This window comes from Lates calcarifer, unplaced genomic scaffold, assembly GCF_001640805.2.
Source record: "Lates calcarifer isolate ASB-BC8 unplaced genomic scaffold, TLL_Latcal_v3 _unitig_950_quiver_259, whole genome shotgun sequence".
Lineage (NCBI taxonomy): Eukaryota > Metazoa > Chordata > Actinopteri > Centropomidae > Lates > Lates calcarifer.
In genome coordinates, this window is record NW_026118117.1 from 855376 (window position 1) to 870297 (window position 14922).

The 14922-nt window shown below is 40.4% G+C and overlaps 1 protein-coding gene across 2 annotated transcripts; it reads left to right on the forward strand.

Annotated features, from left to right (window-relative positions):
- The first annotated feature begins 1046 nt into the window (after positions 1 to 1046).
- lmnl3 (lamin L3) lies at positions 1047 to 14922 on the forward strand. 2 transcript variants are annotated; one of them, XM_018672092.2, is made up of 12 exons: positions 1047 to 1750; positions 3636 to 3792; positions 4731 to 4856; positions 5220 to 5390; positions 5516 to 5641; positions 8243 to 8463; positions 8624 to 8843; positions 12749 to 12856; positions 13101 to 13217; positions 13529 to 13639; positions 13770 to 13838; positions 14240 to 14922. In XM_018672092.2, exons 1-11 carry the CDS (start codon positions 1359 to 1361, stop codon positions 13806 to 13808), a joined length of 1788 nt encoding a protein of 595 aa, XP_018527608.1. In that variant the 5' UTR covers positions 1047 to 1358; the 3' UTR covers positions 13809 to 13838; positions 14240 to 14922. The 2 variants fall into 2 exon arrangements, with proteins under 2 accessions (XP_018527608.1, XP_018527609.1); XM_018672093.2 differs by lacking the exon at positions 13770 to 13838.

Below are 14922 nucleotides of genomic sequence, written 5' to 3' on the forward strand. Positions count from 1 at the left end.
CAAAAAGGTGTAAAAAGAAAAAAAAATCTCTTCCTTTAAATAGTCTTGTGATAAGTGACATCAGCGGCTGGCTTTTGGCCAGTCATCTCTATCAGCTGATGCTCTGCAGGAATGTCAAGTCAAACAAGACAGCGTTACACTAAGAAGTAACGGAAGTTATGCGCTTTAACCTTCAAAATAAAGTCGCAGCGAACATACTGCTCAGGAAAAAGGGTATTGTTTTAGAGTTCAGTTTGCATTGTCATATTGCAATTCATCTACAATAAACTTACTGTACTTGGATGTGTCTTATATATTCTTTTTTTTAAATTTCTTATTTAATATTTTATTTTTTTTAAAACAACTTTGTTTTTGCATTTAATTTCACAATCTTCATCATTTTAATTTCAACATCACCATCCATTTTGTGAGGCATCATCCCTATTTTTCTTCTCTGTTTTTTGTTTTATTGTTTTGTTACTCTTGTAGATTATGTAGGCTACTTAGCCTGTTTACTAGGTTAGGACTGGCTTTCAGCTATTGCAAAATACAGTCGCTCATTGAACTCATCATAGGTAAATAGTAGCCCATAGATAATGATTGTCTAAAAAATAATCTAGTATAATACAGCAATTTATTCATGAATGACGATAATCTCCCACTAATCCTCGCCAGTTCACCATTCCATATATCCTACTGCTAGAATACTGAAATTGTGCAATTTCACTTAAAAGGAGATAATATGTGAAAACATTAAGTTTTATCTGCTTTATTAATAGCAGATTTCAAGGATAACAAATTGAAGTTTGATGACGTAGGTTCAAAACAGAAAAGCTGTATTGTATTAATACACAAACTTGACAGTAATAAGCTATAAATTACAAAAGTTACAAAACGGGATATTTTGCTAAACATATTAGAACTGACCTTATAGTTAATCGTAAATACGTTTTTTTTTTCTTCTTCGCTTTGTATTTCACACAAAAACATCCGTTAATATAATTTTATTTTGAAAATTATACCCGGAAATAAACTTGTGTCATTTTGGTTCTCTTGGCGCCAGTTGCGCACTTCACTCAGTGCGTCAACTCGTCAAATTTGATTCATTTCAGCTGTGGAGATCTTTAATAGACGAAAACATCCACCAACAAGTTGAGTACATCAGCTCCACGTTTCCCATGTGCAGCGATGATCGATGAACCAGACAAGAGTGGTTCAGTGTGACTTTTATTAGTTTTAAATATTATTGCATGCGTTGCTTGTGTTAGTTCGGATGAGTGTGCGTTTCTACACCCCGTAGTTTTGTGGCTCTTTGAATCGACTAAATTATTTGGATTACTTGTCGACCCCTGACCACAACTGTCCTGTCCCCCACCATCATGGCCTCTGCCACCTCCACCCCCGCAGCCTCCGGCGGCCGCTGCAGCCGCTCCGCAGCCCGCCGCAGCGCAGCCACCGGCCTGCCCCGGTCCAGCACCAGCCCGACCTGCCGGTCTCGCATCCAGGAGAAAGATGAGCTCCGACACCTCAACGACCGCCTCGCCAACTACATCCAGCGCGTCCAGGAGTTGGAAAGCGAAAGGTCATCCATACTGATACAGCTGGAGGAAAAGGATGAGTCGAAAAGCCGGGAGATGTGCAATGTGCGACGGCTGTACGAGGAGGAGTTGGCCGATATCAGAAATTCCCTGGACGGCCTGGCCGGAGAGAAGGCCCGTCTACAGATCGACTACGGAAATCTCTGCGATGAGTACAGGAAACTTCAAGCCAGGTAGTAACGATATAGCTAGATACGATACTTTTAGGCTATCACACCAGACTCCACTTTAAAATCAGTTTATTTAATGCAGTTTTGCTTTGCATGAGACGCACAATTCTATAGAACACAGTTGAAGGCGTTTCTGAAAATGATTAAGTACCGATGTAAAATTCAGGATGCATTGCATGCACCAAGCGGTAATTATCCCTCAGATACTCCCTACTTTTATAACTGGTTTATATATCTCCCTGCAACCCAGTGGCGTATTTTGAGATGGGAATCGAAACTTCTCTTAAAAAGTGCACATTCATTGAAGTGCTAAACACATTTACTGAACTGAGCACTGATTCCTAGTAGTCTGTTGGCAGACAAAGCAACATTCAATTGACTCGAACTGAGTTTAATTTTAAATTTACATTTGCTCAATTAGAGGAGATGTGTGGCTGAGATAAAGTCACAGTTCCTGTCTGAACCCTTCTTTGAATAAATAAATCTGTAGGATTGAATTTTTGAGGTTGAAGTTGATCAGACCTGGACAACATTCAGGAGGAAGTTTGGACCATTCTTCCTAAAGAACTGTTTCAGCTCAGCCATGTTTTTATGATGTCTGGTATGAATGGCTCTCATGAGCTCATTTCTCTGAATCTCTGTTGGGTTTAGGTCTGGGGTCTGACGGGGTCTGATGGGGCCGCCTCAAAGGTTCTTTGTTTTAAATCATTCTGTAGTATGAATTATGTCTGTGATATTCTTTGACGTCATGGGGTCTTTCTTCTGCTGCATCATCCACTGATCTTAAGCTGGTGGACAGACACCCTGACGTTATGCTGTAAGGTACAATGTTAAACTTGGGAATTCATTTACCCCTTGATGATGGCAAGCTGTCCAGGCCCAGAGGCAGCAAAGCCCCAAATCATGATACTCCCTCCTATCGTATGCCACTGTTGGGGTCATGTTTTTATGTTCGTTAGCAGTGTTGTTTTTACACCACACATAATGCTGCATGTTCTTCTCCAACAATTCAACCTTTCAACCTTCTTCAGCCCATAATTTTTTTCCCAGTAGCATTGTGGAGTATCAAAGCATCTCTTTGACAGACTTCAGGTGCACAGCAGTGGCTTCTTCTGTGGTGCCCTGCCATGTGCACTTTGAAACCATGTACCATATGAAAGACTCATGAACACCGATGTTTACCAGCTCCAATAGTTCCTTTAAAGCCTTTATCTTTTACTAAATCATGTCTATTTATTGACCTTTTCCTTAACCTTTTCTAGCTTTGTGCAAATGAACAACTCCTCGGGTTCAGAATCAATCACTGATTCTTTTTTTTTTTTTTTTTTTGTAGATCAAAGTAGCTCTAACCCTCACCTTGAATCTTCTTTCATTGATTGGACTAACTCCTGACTCCTGACAGTTAGCTTTTGTTGTCATTAGCTGAGTCTTAAGTGCTAAAGTTGAAGGCAGCTGGACATCTTTGTGGTTTCCTGAAGATGTTTCACCTCTCATTTTAAAGACTTCCTTAGTTCTGAAAACTGGTTGGGTACCAGGTATTTAACCTCTTGGAGGTGGTCCTGAAAGTCTGAGGGGCTCACATAGTTTTAACCAACCTCCAATGTCATTGTTTGCATGATATTTTCAACATGAACAGTCTAGTAATTAATGTATTATTAGTTGAAATACACAGTGTTTGTTCATTAGTATAACTTAGATGAAGATCTGACCAAATTAATACATAAATGAAGATGATTCCAAAAGGTTCACTTATTTTTTCTTTCCACTCTGTGTACAAGTGACCAAGGTAGCAGTCAACATGCATATGTCCAAATGGAGTTTGACATGAGGAAAAACAAGCTAAATTGTCCTATGGTTAAAATAATTATTATGATATCTCTCTCTCTAGGAACCAGAAAAAGGAGAGTGATCTGGCGAATGCCTTGGCCCAATGGAGGAAAGTTGAGGCAACGCTGAGCTCCAAAGATGCTGAGTGCATTAAGTTATTGTCTGAGAACAGGAGACTCACAGACGACTTTACTGACCTGCAGAGCCAGCTGGAAAATGTATGAGCTAAAGCTGGATTCATTTTGGCAGTAGCATGATCCAAAGGTTTTTTTTGTTGGCTTGCTAGCAAACTTGTTGTAGTCTTAAGAGGTTACATTGCGTTAATAGGACAGTTGATCTGTTCTCATGGACAAACTACTACTCAGAAGTAGTAATACTGTAACGATGGTGGTAGCACTAGATTGTCCATGAAAGAATAGTTTGACATTGTGTCTTAGATTTTGGCACAAAGCTAGAGTCAGAACTTAAATGGACTGTACTTATATAGCGCTTTTCTAGTCTTTTCGACCACTCAAAGCGCTTCACACTACAGATCACATTCACCCCATTCACACACATTCATTCATACAGTGTTCTATATATAATGTGCTTTCTAAACACATTCACACACCAATGACAAACATCGGAGGCAATTTGGGGTTCAGTATCTTGCCCAAGGATACTTCGGCATGCAGACTGGAAGAGCCGGGAATCGAACCACCAACCTGATTGGTGGGCGACTGCTCTACCTCCTGAGCCACAGCCTCAAATCAGCCAAATGAGCCAAAGACTCAAATCAATGGGAGACAGTTTGCCTGGCTCTGTTTTTATAGTCCCCTCCAGCTGGGTTTAGGGCTTCGATTAGGTTATAGTCAGACAGTGACAGTGATAACTGGTTGGGGTCAGGTTAATAACCTCCAAGGATGAGTGGTAAGGGTTAAGGTGGGGTGCAACTTAAGGTAAGGGGAAACTTGTATCAACACAACACTGGCAACTCTAAAGCATGATATATCTCCCTGTGCCTTGTTTATGTACCTCTATACAAACAGAAATGAGACACACAGTGCTAAGTTACTGAACTTAAACGGAGAGGTTAAGCTAATGATACTGGCTGATACATTAATACCCAACACAATTTAAATATATGTTTCCAGAGATTATGTGTGTGTGTGTCCAGGTAGAGGGTACACTGTCAGATGCCAGGAATCAGCTGAGCTCTGAGATCTTGAGGAGAGTGGACATGGAGAACCAGGTGCAAACACTCAAAGAACAGCTCGAGCTCCAGAGGAACATCAGTGAGCAGGTAACACACACACACAGAGACACAGGCATGCCCCAAAGCTGGCAATTTGCTAACCTTCCCCTGCACCAATGTTCCCTCTAAGCTGCGCACCTGCGCAATCGCACACTGCTCCCGCTTTCTCTGTGCACAGCAAAATTATGTAGCGTATAAAATTACAGTGTGCACGTCTGATGTTGCTCACAGTGGTCCAAGGAATTCTCAGGGAATTTGTGTGTATGCTCAGTAACATGAAAAATTAGGGGGAACATTGCCCTGCACCCAAGTCTAATTTCAACCAATGACTGTTTTTCCTCTGAGACCAGTCTTTACTTTCTGTGTCTCTTCAATCTGATACTTATTCAGTTGTTTATTGAAAATTTTTAGGAGATCTTGGAGATCCGAAGCAGGCATGAGAGCCGTCTAGTGGAGGTGGACTCAGGAAGACAGAGAGAGTTTGAGAGTAAACTGGCTGAGGTGATGCAGCAGCTCCGCCAAGACCACGAGTCTCAGCTGCAGCAGTACAAAGAAGAAATTGACAAGACCTTCAGTTCAAAGGTACACAGAACTTAAGATGATGTATTTAACACTCCAGACTTATTACCCATCAAGATTTTATTTTTTGAAGTTCCTGAAATATTAAAAGTTTATTATGTTTACATTGAATTCTTTCTATGCTACAGTTACAGAATGCCCAGCAGGCAGCATTGGAGAAAAACGAGGTTGTGTCAGCTACCAAAGATGAACTGGAAACCACTAAGCTCAGAGTAGAGACCCTCAGCTCCCAGCTCCAGCAGCACCAGAAAGATGTAAGTTTAGTCTATAATGGAGTATGAAGAGAATCCATTAACAAAACATCAGCTTTGTAGAAAATATACCCCCAAGCGGCCATGTTGCAGTTTTCACCATTTGGAGAAACAATTGATGGATGACAAGCAAGGGTGAGACTGATAAAGCTGCACTAGCTGTTGTAATGCAACAAAAAACAACTCTTACTGTGTCTGAATTTGCATCAGAATGAATTAAATAAAACAAAATGGCAATTTAGGGCGGCACATTGTGGCAGTGGTTAGCCTGTGGCTTGTCTGTGTGGGGTTTGCATGTTCTCCCTGTGTGTGGGTGGGTGGGTGTGGGTTCTCTCCGGGTACTTACAGCTTCCTCCCACAGTCCAAAGACATGCAGGTTCATTGGTGACTCTAAATTGCCAGTAGGTGTGAATGTGAGTGTGAATGGTTGTTTGTCTCTACCTGACCTGCCAAAACTATAGTTTGCTGACATGAAATCTGTGGAATGGTATGTAAACCTACAATTCAAAGTAACTTTGGTTATATCTACAAGATCATCACTAACTCAAGGTAGATGGTGTGGATGTTAATGCCAGAGTGAATAATTCATAGGTGTTTTCACTGAAAAAGTGCATTCAGATTACACTAATGGTGTCAGCAGAGATGGTCACTGTGCTCAAGAAAATACAGTAATGATTGGAAAGGTCAGACATCACAGGCACAGAAATGTGTATACCTATGGAAATAAATTGGTCTATGTAGGGTTTTAATAATGGTAAACCCCCCCAAAAAGCTGACTGCTGGACAGTCTGCTTGAGTGTGGCAGACTCAAGCAGCAGAAATAGTTTTAATGTGAATCTCCACAAACAAAATCAGACTGCGAGGTCACAGAAGGAATAAGTGGTGCAGCAGAGATAACACTCATCCTAACCCCCTCCTTCTCCCCACAGTCTCCACCCCTACTGCTATCCAGTGAAGGGTATTCAAACATTCCCACAGTAATTTTTATCACATATATTTACAATTTAGTACTGTCCTGTCATTTCTCTATACCCAGTGCATCTGACTGCTGGCTAACACAGGAGAAAGAAAATGCATAATAAACCAAACAAGAAAAATCAAAACAAAAAAAACTCATACCCACTGCCCTCTCTCCTCCCTGACAACTTGGTTCAGCCTAACAAGGTAATTTACATTGGTTAGAGTCCTGTGGTTGCATGCCCACGTGTGCACTCCATAAACACAGGCCTCCGAAGTCGACTTCAAAGAGAGAGAGGTTAGCAGGATCTTTCAGGTTCTGTTCAGTCAGACGTCTGTAGACTGCTCTCGTTTCACAATAAGGGAAACGCTGTCAGAAACTGGGTTTTGTGGCAACAAGAGATAATTGAAATATTTTTGTAGTTTACATTAAGAAAAAATAAGAATTCCATGATCTTAGTTTGTTTTCATTCTTTCTTCATATATCTTTAGATGTATCATGAGTGTATAGAGTATTGAACCGAATCGTGAGTTGATTGAATCGTTATCATCCGTTATCCTTTGCTGAATCTGTTACATGCTTGGAAAGTGTGTATGAATGTACTTACCACCATAATCTCATTCAGAGCTCTTCACTACACTAAATAAGCGTAGCCTAAACAAGATCAAAGATGTCCATCCATCCATTATCTGTACTGCTTATTATTAAGGGTTGTAGGGAGAACAAAGATGTGAACACTAAAAAACTTGGATTGCTAGGTTCACTTGTCAAATGTTGTTGTGAGGTGAAACAAGCTAGACACATGAAACTTGGCATCATAACTGGAAAAGATGTGGAAATAACACACGGAGTCCTGTTGACTTCAAATTTCACTCACCTGTGCAACTCAATATACTCTATTAATAAGCCTCTTGGACAATGAAGGCCACCATGATATATTTTAAGCTAATTTTCATAGTATAAAAAACAGACAAAATTTTAATCAACACCAAATTTGGTATATAGCCTTGGGGGGCTCAAAATACAGATTTCTATCGTAAATGAGTAAGATCGGTCTTTGCCAGGGATGGGGCTTAGTGAATATTGGCATCAACCTATTTTGACTATTTGAACAGTCATCACAAATCTTGGTAGATGTCTTCACCTTGTGCTCAGGAATAAGTCTACATTTTGTGCCACAAATGTGTACCTCAAAACTGGGTGGACAGATTTTTTTTGATTCTGCATTAGGTGTGTTTTTTTTTTTTTTTTTTTTTTTTTCTTGTCATTCTGCCTCTGCCCCCTTTTTGGTTATAACTACCCACTTCTGCATACTTTCTGCTACAGAAACTATTGGACTATCGAACTGTTCACCTTTTCAGGACATTTATGCTTGTCTTCAACTTTTTTCTCCTATTAAAATATTCAACTTGCTCAGCAAATTTTTTTGCCATTCAAATGAAGTTTTGCTTCTGCATCAGGCTGTTTTTTTCCACTATTTTCTGCCATTTTCAGCGTTGCTTCAGTGATTCCATCAGCTATGAGCATTCACACTGCATTTTCTTCATGAAGTGCTTTTTCTACTATAGGTAATGATATTGTCAAATAGTTCTTTCTCACTTCCAACATTTATCTTGATATTGTTCTTCCTTCCCCCTCTCTGTCAGAAAATGATACTGGAGAGCCGTTTTCAGGAGTTGGAGAGGACTTTGGACAGGGAACGGGAAGTTTGGCAGCAGAAACTTAATCAGAAGGAGGAGGAGTTGCTGAACATGAGAAGCCAGATGTATAGCCAGCTGGAAGACTATGAGAATTTACTGGATGTTAAGTTAGCTCTGGACATGGAGATCAGTGCCTATAGGAAGATGCTGGAGGTGGAGGAACAGAGGTATGACTGTGATCTATGTACATCACACCACAACTGCATTATCAATTTTACTGCTTTTACAAATGGAAAAACAGCATGGTACCTGGATCTCACTGGCTGGCTGGCTGACTGGCAGTTTTGCCTCCTGTTTTGGTAATCCACATAATTTTTTTTCTGTCAGATTGCAGCTGTCGCCCAGCCCGTCCCAGCGTACAACCATACCTCAAACACATGAACACAGCAGCCGCAAAGTCAGAGGAAAGAAGCGGAAACACGAGGGAGCCTCTGGCAGCTCGCCCGCCTATAAAATGTCCAGTCGTTCAACAGACCATGGTATTGTGAGCGTGGTGGAGGTTGACATGGATGGAAGATATGTTCGACTGAAGAACAACTCTGAGACAGTAAGGCTGCAATTAGATGACACTTTTGTCTGGTTTCATTCATAATTTTTTGTATTGAGAATTAGTTTAAATGTCTCATTTTCATTTCATCATTGCACAGGTGTGTGCAATTTTATACATCCAAGGCAATTTACTTAATTGTTAGTCCTGTTCAGCCTGTGTGTGGTGTCTCTTGTAGCTCTGGTGGTTGGTTTTACAGATCACTCACAAAATTCTATTGTGTCATTATTTGTTCTACCAAACAAAGCCAAAATGGAGAAGCCATGTGTGAAAAACTAAGTACACCCCATGGTTCAATAGCTTGTAGAACTAACTTTAGTAATGGTTTCACAGTGTCTTTCACATGATTATGGAGGAATATTGGCCCACTCCTCTTTACAACGCTGGGTCACATTTACAGGCATTTGTTTATGCACAGCTCTCTTAAGGTCCTGCCACAGCATTTCAATCAGGTTGAGGTCTGGACTTTGACTGGGCCATTGCAACAGCTTGATTCTTTTCTTTTTCAGTCATACAATTGTAGATTTGCTGGTGTGCTTGGAATCATTGTCCTGTTGCATGAATGAGTTACAGCTAAGCTTTAGCTGTCGGACAGATGGCCTCATATTTGACTCTAGAATACTTCATGGTGGACTCAGTGACTGTAAAATGCCTAAGTCCTGTGGTTGCAGAATAACCCTCCACCTCTATGCTTGACAGTTGGTATGAGGTGTTTGTGCTGATGTGGTTCTCACCAAACACGGCGCTGTGTCCAAACATCTCCACTTTAGTCTCGACCGTCTAAAAGACATTGTTCCAGAAGAGGCTTTCTCCTGGCAACCCTTCCAAACAAGCCATACTTTTTGGTCTTTTTTTAATTGTCATGAACTTTTGCATTTAATGTGCTAACTGAGGCCTGTAGAGATTTGTTTTTTGCAGTTTCTCAACGAGAAATGCGAGGTGAAACTTTGGGGTGAATTTTTCACACACTGATCTGCACTTAGGCCTGGTTTTTCTTGAATTAAAAACGACATATTGTAATATGTCATCTGAGGTTGTATTCACCTAATGTTTAGACTTGCTAAGATGATGTTTTATTATGTCCTGAATAGGGCTGAACGATTTAAAATTGAACCGAAATCGCGATTTGACCGCAAAGACTGTGATTATTTTTACAACATTGAGTCAGTTGACGAGTTGTTACACTTCACAACTACCTGACAACTACAGTAGCTGCCTCACAGTTCACACACAGAGCACTGCAGGAGCAACAGAGCTACAGGCTGTAAACTTTACAACCAGATCTTGTCTTAAAATGACCAAACCACAAAACTGACTGTGGAGTTAGATACTTGATGAAAATGGAGGGCAGAGTGACTGTGTGGCGCAGCCAATGTGAGTTGCTCTGATTCTATCTGTTCCGATGTCAGGTGAGAGCTGTATTCCTGTCCTGAGAACACACACAGCTAAAGCTGAAATTACCGGTTGGTGTTATAACGAGTTAAGTGACTGACAATGATATTATAAAGTTGCAAAATACCTGGCTGAGTGGAGAAGAAAAGAGAGCGAAAGGAGAGAAAATGGTAGAATGAACCAGCTATCATTAAGTTAGGTTTGTGTTTGTATTTTCTACCAGGACAAATCCTGTAGAGTTTTAATCAGCTGTGTCAGTCTCTACCGGCTCTCTGTGTGCCTGTCTGTCTCCTGTTATTTCCCCTCAGTGTATCAGCATTTGAAAAATCACCACAGGCAGCAGTATGACCAATGTAAAGTTACTGCAAAGAAGGAAAGAGAACATAGTGCTACTGTTTGTTCTGTGAGAACTGTTCTATGGTTCATTATGTGTATGTTCTATACCATTTATTGTTAGAATAAATACATTGTGGATTCATATATTTTCATTCTCATCCTTGGATTAGTACACAGAGCAGTTAATATTTCAATGATCTCTTAGATGGTGATGATCCATCACATTTTACATGTATGTAGTGAATCCTGGACTGAAGCTTGACTTTCAAAATCATGGTAAATGGACTGTCTGAATGGACTTCTAGTCCGATTGACCACTCAAAGCGCTTCACACTACATGTCACATTCACCCATTCGCACACATTCATACAGCACTTATTCTAAACACAGTGCTCTCTAACACATTCATACACCGAAGCACACACACAGAGCGGGGGTGATTTTGGGTTCAGTATCTTGCCCAAGGATACTTCGGCATGTGGACTGGAGGAGCCAGGGATCAAACCACCTCGTTGGTGGGCGACCGCTCCACCTCTTGAGCCACAACTGCCAATTATATTGCAAGTCAAGTCGCAATCGCGATATCTGTCAGAAAAATCGCAAATTAGATTTTTTTTTTTTTTGTGTACTTTCTTTTTCACATGACGGTATTCACCATCTGGATTTGTGCCAGGACAGTATCAGTAATTAATAAAAAATCTATCTTAATGCTAGCTATGAAGGGGATTTTGTGGGGAATGGTTTATTGGCTATTTGAAAATAATGAAAATATTATAAATATTAATATTAAGTAATTAGTAATATAAATTAATACCATCCCATCATTTATTAGTAAAGATTAAAGGATTAAAGGAGTTATGCAGAGTAGCGGTTGGCAATATTCACTCACACTTAATATTCAAAAGTTACTTTTTCAAAGGACCAGTGTATACAGGTGTGTGTGTGTGTGTGTGTGCGTGTGTGTGTGTGTCCAGGAAAACAGACAAAGTTGTTGTTCTGTTGGGGCCAACTCAAACACTTCAAGGAGACAGTTAGCATGTTGCATGCAAGACAGTTAGATGGACCTTCAGTCCTATCCCATGTCTGAACATGCTAACATCCGCCTAACTAATAACAACAAAGCTCAGAGTATATATATATTGCATGAAAACAAAGCAATACACTGGTAAAATTGGAAAAAAAAAAAAAAAAAAACAGTCCAATGCTTAGTCGTGCTGTGCTATGTAAGACAAGGTAAACTAGACCAAGGCAGCAAAAGTCATCAACTGACATTTTGTGAGTTGAATCACTCTTCTAGACAAATGCACTGAATCACTAACTTGTAGGGGGCAGCCCTAATGTTGACTGACTGAGAGTGCAGTGTAGCACTTATATGGTATACAGCACATGCACACTAGACTTGTCTTGAGTTCATTCTCAATGAAAGTGTTTGGGCACATTTAAAGTTTATTTGCTTTATAATTAGTTTTTCGAGTTGAAGTATTTTGTGAATATATCATACATTATAACCCAGACTCCAACATCAGCAAGTGAGCCAAACCAAACCATTTTACAAAACTTCAAGTAACTCAGATCAGAGGAAGAAAGTGGGTCAAAAAGTGCTGAAGTTGAAGGCAACTGGACTTCTTTTAGGTTTCTTGAAGATGTTTCACCTGTCCCAGGTATTTAACCTCTGGGGTTGGTTATGGGAGTCATTGACCCACCTAGTCGTTATTCGAGTCGTTAGGGCACACATGAGCCCAGGTGTGACTCGTTAGTGATTCGTTGCCCATCCTGCCATCATGTGCGTTGTTAGGGCCATATGTCTCAAAGCATGAATCAAGGTTAAGCCTTTTGGGTAAGGAGCTCAGGTCTGGGGACTGGGACTCCTCAGAACTGAGGAAGCCTTTTGGATGAGAGGTGAAAACATCTTCAAGAACCTAAAAGACGTCCAGTTGCCTTCAACTTCAGCACTTAAGACTACCATGACCTGGATGACTGAGAACTTTGGCAGACAAAGAGAGTCAATCCATTGTCTAATTCCAGACCTGTTCCTGTGTTCCTGTACAGTACAGTGGAAAATGTTTTTGTTGTTTTTCAGTTACATTTGAAACGTGGAATAGTCTTTCTTTGATCAGTATTATATCCAACGTAATTGGTGTTTTGTTTTTTTTTTTTTTCTTATTTCTGCATTCTAGGAGCAGCCACTGGGTGGCTGGGTAGTTCGGAGGATATGTTCAGACACTGGAGACGTCTCCTTCCACATCCCCTCCTCCTGCATCTTAGCTGGTGGGCAGACACTCACAGTGAGTAGTTATTGTTGTTTAACTGTTTTTCTCTGTGTTATAGTCTCAAAAAGGGGGGTTGAGAGTTGATACAATAACTGAAACCAATTTACTATGAAAACTATGAAGAAAAGAAATCTCTCACACGAAAACACAACAGGGAGGGAAATTACATTTGCAGTTTTAAGGGTGCTCTCCCCAAGTAAGTGAAAAGGAATTAAGGTGTATGTGCGTGCCTGCATGCATGCATGTGCACACCTGTCAGATCTGGGCAGCAGGTGCAGAGGAGGAAGCGGATTCTGGGGACCTGATTCTGCAGGGCCATGGGAGCTGGAGCCCTGTCGCTGATGTAAGGGTAATCCTCTTGAATCCCAACCATGAGGTAAGCAAAGCAAACTACTCTCATAATACACCAGTATATACAGTTCCTTTCAGTCAAAATAGGTACCTTTTTTAACCTGAAAAAAAAAAACACAAATTTTGGTGCAACATATTTTTGGTGTTTTATTTTCAGGAAAGTTAATCCAAATATGGTAAAAATATACTACACCTAGTTTGACTGCAGTGATTGGAACAGAGTGCACTGGTGTTCTATATCCAAATCAAAGTCATAATATGGCATTTTAAGACACTTTATCTCTGCTAACTCTCAACACTGGATGGAACTCACCTTAGGAGTCATGTGATTTTTAGGAGATGGCTGAATGCAGGGTGTGCATGCAGGCCAGAGGTCATGAGGAAACTGAGCTGGAGTTTGATGAAGAATTTGTTGCAGGCAGTGACATCCAGCACTTTCGGAGACAGGTAAAAGCGCTGACTCATTAAACCAGCCAAAAAGTTCCATAACCTCAGTATGAAGTGTTAAGAGCTTTTGTGGGCAAATGCTATTAGTCTGTGAAACTTGATGTCACTTTTTTATCTGCCAACACTGAAGCCAAAGAGGAAGAAGAAGAAGTGTTGTACTGTGTCTTGAGTGCAGAGCAGACAGTGTGCTGTACAGTAGGTGAGGAGGGTGATGCTGCCCCACTGAGGCTTTTCCCTTCTGCTTGTCTTATACCTACTGTGTGTTGCTCTGTGTACTAGTCACATGGCTTGCATGCATGCATGGCTTGTTTATAACTCATGCTGCTGTCTTTGTGCTTTATTGAGCAACACACTGAACATTTTGGTTCTGTATCATGAATCCATTGCGGCTTAATCTGCTGTTACTAGGCTTCATTTGTGATCCTAACTAATATCATTAAGCTGCTTACTCATTTAAATTTAGGTTAACTGACTCATCTGTCATACCATCCCCTAACTGCACGTTCAGAACTAACCAGACTGCCCATATTGTATGACACCAGCATGTGTCCCATGACAGTAATTGATTACATGTGATAACAGAGCTTTTTTTTCCTCCAGGATCTATCCAAGGAGGCAAGCTGTACAGTCATGTGATTGCTTGTCCATCTTTTGCTGTCCTTCATGTCCACATGGAAAACTTGGACTGTCTCTGGCCTCTGAGTACAAAGGTCTGTTGCTGTCTGGTTCTAGTGTTGTCTCATGCAACAAACTCCAGTCTTTGACAAACTACAGTAGGACACAGACATGTTAGTTTGACCATGGAAAGCTCTGACGCCTTACAGCAACAGTATGAACCTCAGTATTCCTCACTTGTTTCATCACACTAACTGCACAAGACAAGATATGAGCTTTGCCTTGATTTGATCTAATTTAAATGAATGTGTGTGTGTGTGAAACGAAAATGTTGGTATAATAAAGTTTTCTAAACAAATAGTTAAGTCAGACACTTGGTTCTAAGAATAAAAGACTGTTTATTGCAACAAATGCAATTATGTTTGAATTTGGCAAGAAAAGCTGTGTTCATGAGGGTTCTCCCAAATGAGTCCAATTTAATGGCAAGTGGAAGTTTTCAGAGATACATTTTACACACATACATTTTGTTCACTCAATACAATGATGTCAAATCAAAACTATAGCAGAATTTCTTTGGATCTCTGTTAGTTACTATATTTAAGAGACTATAGTTAACATCTTGGATTTCACATGGTTTGTACTAAATTAAAGCATTTTTTGCCACACTA